This window comes from Coffea arabica, chromosome 5c (assembly GCF_036785885.1).
Source record: "Coffea arabica cultivar ET-39 chromosome 5c, Coffea Arabica ET-39 HiFi, whole genome shotgun sequence".
Lineage (NCBI taxonomy): Eukaryota > Viridiplantae > Streptophyta > Magnoliopsida > Gentianales > Rubiaceae > Coffea > Coffea arabica.
In genome coordinates, this window is record NC_092319.1 from 16,697,986 (window position 1) to 16,705,124 (window position 7,139).

General features: G+C 35.4%; 1 protein-coding gene across 2 annotated transcripts; it reads left to right on the plus strand.

Moving 5' to 3' along the window:
* Positions 1 to 24: 24 nt before the first annotated feature.
* Positions 25 to 6,860, plus strand: LOC113689856 (uncharacterized). Of its 2 annotated transcripts, none has more exons than XM_027207650.2 (9): positions 25 to 276; positions 951 to 1,033; positions 2,060 to 2,345; positions 2,515 to 2,607; positions 5,741 to 5,885; positions 5,991 to 6,101; positions 6,185 to 6,267; positions 6,365 to 6,422; positions 6,546 to 6,860. In XM_027207650.2, exons 2-9 carry the CDS (start codon positions 966 to 968, stop codon positions 6,623 to 6,625), a joined length of 924 nt encoding a protein of 307 aa, XP_027063451.1. In that variant the 5' UTR covers positions 25 to 276; positions 951 to 965; the 3' UTR covers positions 6,626 to 6,860. The 2 variants fall into 2 exon arrangements, with proteins under 2 accessions (XP_027063451.1, XP_071906742.1); XM_072050641.1 differs by having other exon boundaries at positions 6,570 to 6,860.
* Positions 6,861 to 7,139: the final 279 nt, after the last annotated feature.

Here is a 7,139-nt window from a genome sequence, read left to right on the forward strand (position 1 = left end):
CCTTTACATTTTTTCCTTACCATTCTTTTCCACCAGAGTCCTTTTCTTCCCTTCTCTCCCCTTTCAATCCAAACAGTGCCTCGGTCAGCCCACACAATTGGCGAAATTCCCCCATAAACCCTTTGCACAGCCTTCGCTAACAACTTAAAACCTTTTCACTCGACGGCCACTACCCAGCAAAGCCGGTCGCCCTTCTCAGGCCCTTTCTTCTTCTGTCCCTCCCAATTGCTGTTCTTTCAACGGTTTTTTCAGGAGACAGGTTTGGCATAAATACAGGTAATTAGATTAGTTTCTGATTGTTTCTGGTGTAATTTTCTTTCATTGATTTTTTCCAATTGGATTTCACTTTTCATTATCTTTGAGGAATTGATTGGCATTGTCTTTGCATAAATTTTTGAGTAATGAAACGGGTTGCCACACCCGGCATCAACCTCTCGGACTCGTTCTCGCCTTCTCGGAACAGCCCGTCCAAGTCACTGAACCAGGGTTGCACCCCTTGCTTTTTAATTTAGAAAAAAATTGATTTATTACTCTAGACAGTGATAAACATTCTTCAGCACTTTTCTTTGACTCTCTCTGAAGCTTTTGCATGTACTAAGAGTTCATTGAGTATAAAATTACAAGGATAACTACTTGTACGAATGTCATTTATTCAGAAGTTAGTGGTTTGGTAGAGTTTTGCAATACCTTCGTGTTTTACTTGCTTCATTACATACTGGACCTGCTTTCTCTGAAGTTTACTGGTTAATTTTGGCCTGATAAAGTGAACTTTGGTATAATTATCTACTAACGTTGTTCTCAATGTTGCTTGAGATAAGAGTTTGGTAGAATGTAATGTAGGAGCTGCACATTGAACTATTAGATGGAGAGGTTTTAATTCTCTGGGAAGCATTGCATGATACTAATGATGCGTAAGAGTTGATCCATAACTATTTGCATCTCTTGCGCAGTTGAAAGAGCTAGTGATGGTTACTGCACATGGACTGCCTCGAGGTTTTCCTTATCGACTTATCTATAATCAGCGGAGTCTTTGGTAACTGACTGCTTACTCTTGAAATTCGTTATTGGAGAGCTTTGTCCTGTTTGTGGTCTGTAGTTGAATTCAATGTCATTTTCGCAAGTCACTGGAGGAATCTTTATGGAGTGAATTTCCAAAATAAGGAGTAGATTGATAATCTATTTTTCAAGTCACTACCACCAAAAACCATCATTCACCATTTTTTTTAAACTTCTTTTGATACCAATATTTGTTATTCTTTTGGGAGTGAATAGATAAATTATTTGGTCGTATTGGAATAAGTAAATTGTTTCTACCATTTCTTAATGTGACTTTATTTATTTTACAGTATCTTTTTCAGTGCTAATAAAAATTGCTTATGTTGCTGTTGGAGTTATGCTCTGTGAGTATTCATTTTTTATATCTATACTGTTAACAGAGTTTTTCTTGAATTTCAAGTTGGGATTGTTTTATCAAGTTTTTGATAAATGCAAGACCACTTTATATGTTTTGTGACATTGGCAAACATTGCTAGGTTGTCAAATTTTGACATGCAGTTTGTATAGATGTGGTTAGAGATGGTTTTGTGACTCTACTAAGAAACTTAATACATATCTGTTTTATCTAGTATGTGCATACTAGAGATAAGAGCTATTTGGAATGATAAAGGTAGTGGAATTTTTTTCTTAAGCCTCCTTTACAATGATCAAGGAGTAAGTTGTAACTTGATGAACTCCCAAGCCTTCTGCAGCTCAGGTTTACATGCACACAATTTAATTGATCTGGTTTTCTTTGAATTTAATTTTGGAATGGTAATGTTATCCACTATAACTGAAACCTGGAAGAATGATAAGCTAAAATAACCTGAGGTCCTTTGCTGCATTTCTGACGAGTTGAGAAGAGTGTATCCAGTTGTCTTAATAGCAGATCTTGACTGTTTTGGTATGCTATTCCTTATGTGCCTTATTCTATTTTGCATGTTTTCCTGCTGTTTTTTTATTCTCCAGTTGTACTTGCCGTGTGCGAGTTTCCCATTTTGAGGTTTATTATTTTTTTAATTAGGGTAAAAAGAAGACGGAGGAAAAGCATATTGCGTCCTTGTTCAGTGGAGAAACTTCTAAGTCATTCTACAAAAGAGCTTGAACCAGAGAAAGAACATGAACATGCTGTGAACAAAGGTGAGGAAAGGAAGAAAGACATGGCAAAAGCCAGAAAAGAGGAGACAAAAGCTGGTGACTCTGAGGATGTACTTCCAGGGATTCCACCAGTTCCTTCGAGCAACCACCCAAAGTCTGGTGTAGCATTTGTTCTTGAAAAAGCTTCACTTGTGCCTGCTTATGTCGGAAGGGTAGATGAGGATAATACTCTTCAACTTTTGCATTCTCTAAATATTTATTTTGTTTTTGCTTTCTTCAATTTGTTCAAAGGGTATTACATAATTAGGCTCGATGCTTTCATACTTGTATTTTGATGCATGATTAAATTTCAAGCTGGTTTCTCTTTTTATTTTCCCTCAGACATACGAGATATTGAATCCAGACAAGCATGCTGATTTTTTAAGAAAGAAGAACATGAATCCTTATGATTACAGACCTGATATTGTCCATGAGGTAATTTTCGTACTTGATGAATGCTATGATCTAGACATAGTTGTTGAATTTGGAAATTTACCTTGAAGATATTACTTGCAGAGTGTTTAGTAGTTTTGTGGCTTTTCATCTGTTAAATTCTTTCTTGCTGAAGATGATACTGTGAATATCTCAAGGAAATTCCTTTGTATCCGTTATCAATCTGCTCATGTTTTTTTTATGGAATTTTTATATTTGATTTTTATAAACTCTGATGTCTCAGTTTAGACAAAAATGATCTCGATCTGCTCTTTGCTTGCTCACTTTACTCTGTTCATGTGCTAGAGATACATCTGTATCTTTTCTTTCTTAAGATTATGAGTTGTGTAATTGAGGGTTGAGAGAATTATTTTCTTTATTTGTTTGTGAGATTCTAGTCTGACTATAAAAATGCATCTCTGTTTCTTTGTATTATAGGCTGGTGTCATTGAAGGATAAATTAGACACAAGTTAATAACTTGAAGTTGCATCTAGGTAATCAAATATGTGATCCATAATTATACAGTTGAATGTAACCTCAGAAACTTAATGTTTCCCATTCCTTTGATGGATCATCTTTCTTTGGCTTTAGTTTCTTGGTCAAGTTGGCTAGATTTTCCTTTTAATCTTATGATAATCAATTTGTAATTAAACTTTGTTGTAAATTAAACCACTATATATGGAAAGTCAATGATCTTGTGTTGTTTTTGGTCCTTTTTCTACCAAGTTTAAGGCAGGCTAACCACCCTCTAGATGGTTCATTTTTGTTTCTTTTTCTGCAAATGATATTCGATGTTTTTCCTGCATTTAGATTGTACTTGTGAGTTGAAATCAGTTTGAGATTCAACATCCAAAGTAGAAGATGTGTATGAAATCTTGTTCCAAATTTTGTTTGTTGTTTTTCTTCAGAAGCATTCTTGAAGGTAATTAAAAAATTATGAGCTCTTTATTCTTCACAGTCTCTGCTTATGATTGATCAGTCTCGGCAGATTTAGAGGTAGGTATAATTTCTACTTAAAGTTGTAAATGTTATAAATGTCATAATAATCTATATTTGTATACATAGAGAGAGGCATAAAAACAAGTTTATATAATATATTTGCGTATACACCAATAGCGACAATTGTATATTCACTATCTCTTTCTCTCTCTCCATACATGTACATATACATGTGCATGCATTATATATATGTGTGTGGGTGTGTGCATTATATATATGTGTGTGGGTGTGTGTGCCTGCGTGTGCTGGTGTGCGTGCGTGCGTGTGCTGGTGTGCATATTTCTTTATGTCTGTCATCCATGTTCTATTTTTCACTTTAGTAACTTATAAATGACCAAGTTCCCTGCATAAAATCTCTGGGCCTTGCTGATTTAGTTAATATTGTAGTATTTGGTCTTTTACCAACCAAAATTTCAGTAAGGGTTTTTTACGAGAGTTACAGTGCTAAGCCCTCATTCTGAGTCATAGCTTCCTCTATGTTTCCTGTTAAAGATGATCCATTCTTTACCATTACTCAGTTTTCAATCCCTGGCTGTTTCATGTCTTATAGATGTAGTCTAAATCTTGCTGTCATGGTAATATATTAGCGAGGCATATTTTCAGTTTACCTAACCTTTATTTAAGTAATGGAGCATGGAGGCAAAGAATAACCAAATAAATTAGTTATTTCTCTATAGAATTCATTTATTATCGTTTTACTTCTTAATTCAGGAGAAGTTCTCTTCCTTTTGTGTGTTCCTTTGACAATATTCTTTAATTTGCATTGCCATTTTCTATGAAGTTTCCAGGTTTTAAAAATTCTGGCATTATAAAATCTCTTAAGCATGGGAATTTGAAATCTATTTAAACATGATTACAAATTCTATGGTTTTCCATGATCCTTACATACCTTTCCATGTGGCTTTCCTGAAATCTCTCAGCCTAATGATGTCAAAGAAAGAATATTAAATTACTTCTACTATGAGCTCATTTTTCTCTGGAATTTGTCGTGTATTTTGAATGTTGAGACCCTTAGATTGGAGAAAAGGGTCCTAGGGTAAGGAAAAATAGAAAGCGTAACTGACTGAGTTGACTAGGACTTTGGAGATAAAGATAAGAAGGAAAAGCATTTTGGACAGGCCTACTTGATTACACTTGACTTTGACAAAGTTCTCTCTCTCTCTCTCTCTCTGTGTCGTCGTGGTTTGGTACTAAGTTATTTTGTGTAATCTATAGGGTTTTCATTGGGTTGTCTGCCTAATCCGAGTTTCATAGTCTTCATAAAGACCAAAGCTTAAAAATGAATTAGAAGTTTGTGTGTGTGTGAGTGTGTTTTTTTTTTTTTTTTTTGGTGCTTCTACCTAAAGTAGTAGCCAGTAGGTAAAGAGAAGATAGGGGTGTGCATATCCAACAGCATTAAGAATGCATTCATCCACTTGCAATGTCTCCTTTGTAGGTCATTTTAGAAGTGAAAAGATTCCTGTTCTTTACTGACTTAAATACATTATAAATGCATCTGACATCTTGTGTATTGTTGGCCTTTCCATTTGTTTATGGTTGTATAAATGAACATCCATCTGAGGGAGTAGTATCCGGTATTTTGTTACTTTTCGGCTGCTTCCATGCTTTCATGTTTTCCCATGTTCCATTCCATTAATATTTTGCATTGCAGGTGATTCTTATCTTTTTTGTATAGCATTTAAATCAAGGAGCCTTCTTGAGCAGAATGCAGAGGGGTCTATATGCTGAGACCGACATCTTTGTGAATAGCTTTGGGCCTTGAGCCCTCCATAGGGCCAAAAATAAAATAAAACAAAAAGAAAGAGGAAAAAGGTGCAAAGTACAGCAGCCTGGTTTATATGTGAAGACATAGAGTAGTAAAATCTATTGATTTTGTATCTGGATTTTCTAAGTTCTCTGCATGGAATGTTTTCCTTGTTTCTTGTTCTACCTATGAATGCCTGTATAGTCTCGTCATACTTTGTTTCCATATGACCGTGTGTGAAGGATCTATAATGTTCTATCTCCCAATGATCCCATTGTGGCAATAAAGTGCTATGTATCAGTCTGTTCTTGCTTGAGCCCATGTTTTTTTTCTCTTTTATTCAAAATCATGCTCACCTTGACCATCTATTTTGCTATATCTTGTATCTCCAGATTCTCGTTGATATACTGGGCAGCCGACTTAATATGGCTGGTATGGTTCAGGCTGTGTTTGTTAAAACTGATCTAGGGCATCTTATCAAAATCAAGCCACATGTACACATACCACCGACATTGGGCAAATTTTGTGCTATGATGTGTGAGTCTTCTATATTGTTTTATGTTTATTATATGTGCCCTTTTCACCTACCTACTCTCATTCTACTCATTTGCATTCCCCATATCACTTTAATAAATGATACAGCCCAGTTGTTGCAGAAGTTTAGTATCAAAGCTAGGGGTGGGGGTGAGAAACTAATGCAGTTGATTGACAACCCTTTGGTCAAGCATTTGCCTGTTAATTCTCGAATAATAGGTAATCTGTTGAATTTGCTCATTTTATGGAAAATGCATCTTTCTTTTGTTTATTTGACAATGTAGAAAAGTTTTATGGTTCAGGGCTTTCTGTTAGTTCACCAAATGCTGTAAGGTTGCGGGACTATGTTGATGATGTGGGCAATGATTGCACTCCTGTATTTGTGGTACGGCTTTAGGTCTCCTCGGATTAATTGTCTTAATTAGATTTACTATTGTTTTTTCTGGTAGGCCACTTCTAAAATTTTGAAAACTTCCCAACAGATTGGTGCCATGGCTCATGGGAAAATTAATAGTGACTACACAGATGATCTTATATCAGGTACTGTTTTTATATGCACCTACATGCTTGAAAATACACATTTCCTGTGAGTAAAATGGCTTTGTGTATGATTGGCCTTTTTTCTTTATATGTTAATATCTTGTCTGGATTTTGTACTTGTAGTTTCTGCACTTCCTTTGAGTGCAGGTGTCTGTGTGAGACGTATATGCTACGAATTGGAGAGGAAATGGAGGATCTCATAAAGTTTTTATTTGTAAGACTCTGTAGTTTGCAAACAAGAATGCTCATTGATTTTTCTACACTTGTCTGATATTTGGTTCCAATATGTATGTAAAAGTAGGGGTAATTCTCGCTGTGAACCTTAGTAGCTCACCAGACAAGGCAGAAGTTTCTGAAAGTTCAGTTATTGACACAATTTTCTTCTTTAATATCACATTATGATAAGGTATTTATCAGCTATTACAGTATTTGAACTGACTCGGGTTTTGGAACTTTTGGTTGTGTATTCTTGCTTCATTTAATCCAGGATTTTTTTATCCATCTCTAGCTCTAATTACTTACTATTTATTCATTCACCTTTTCAGTTTGTCTGTTGCTTCTTGGTATTGGCAGTAAGGTGAACCTAATGAGTGAACTGCATCCTTATTTTCATTGACAATTTTAGGGGACCCCATACACTAGAGGTGGCAAATCAACTCACTTAACTAAATTTACCCATACCCGCCCATGAATAGATGGGTATGTATATGGGTATAA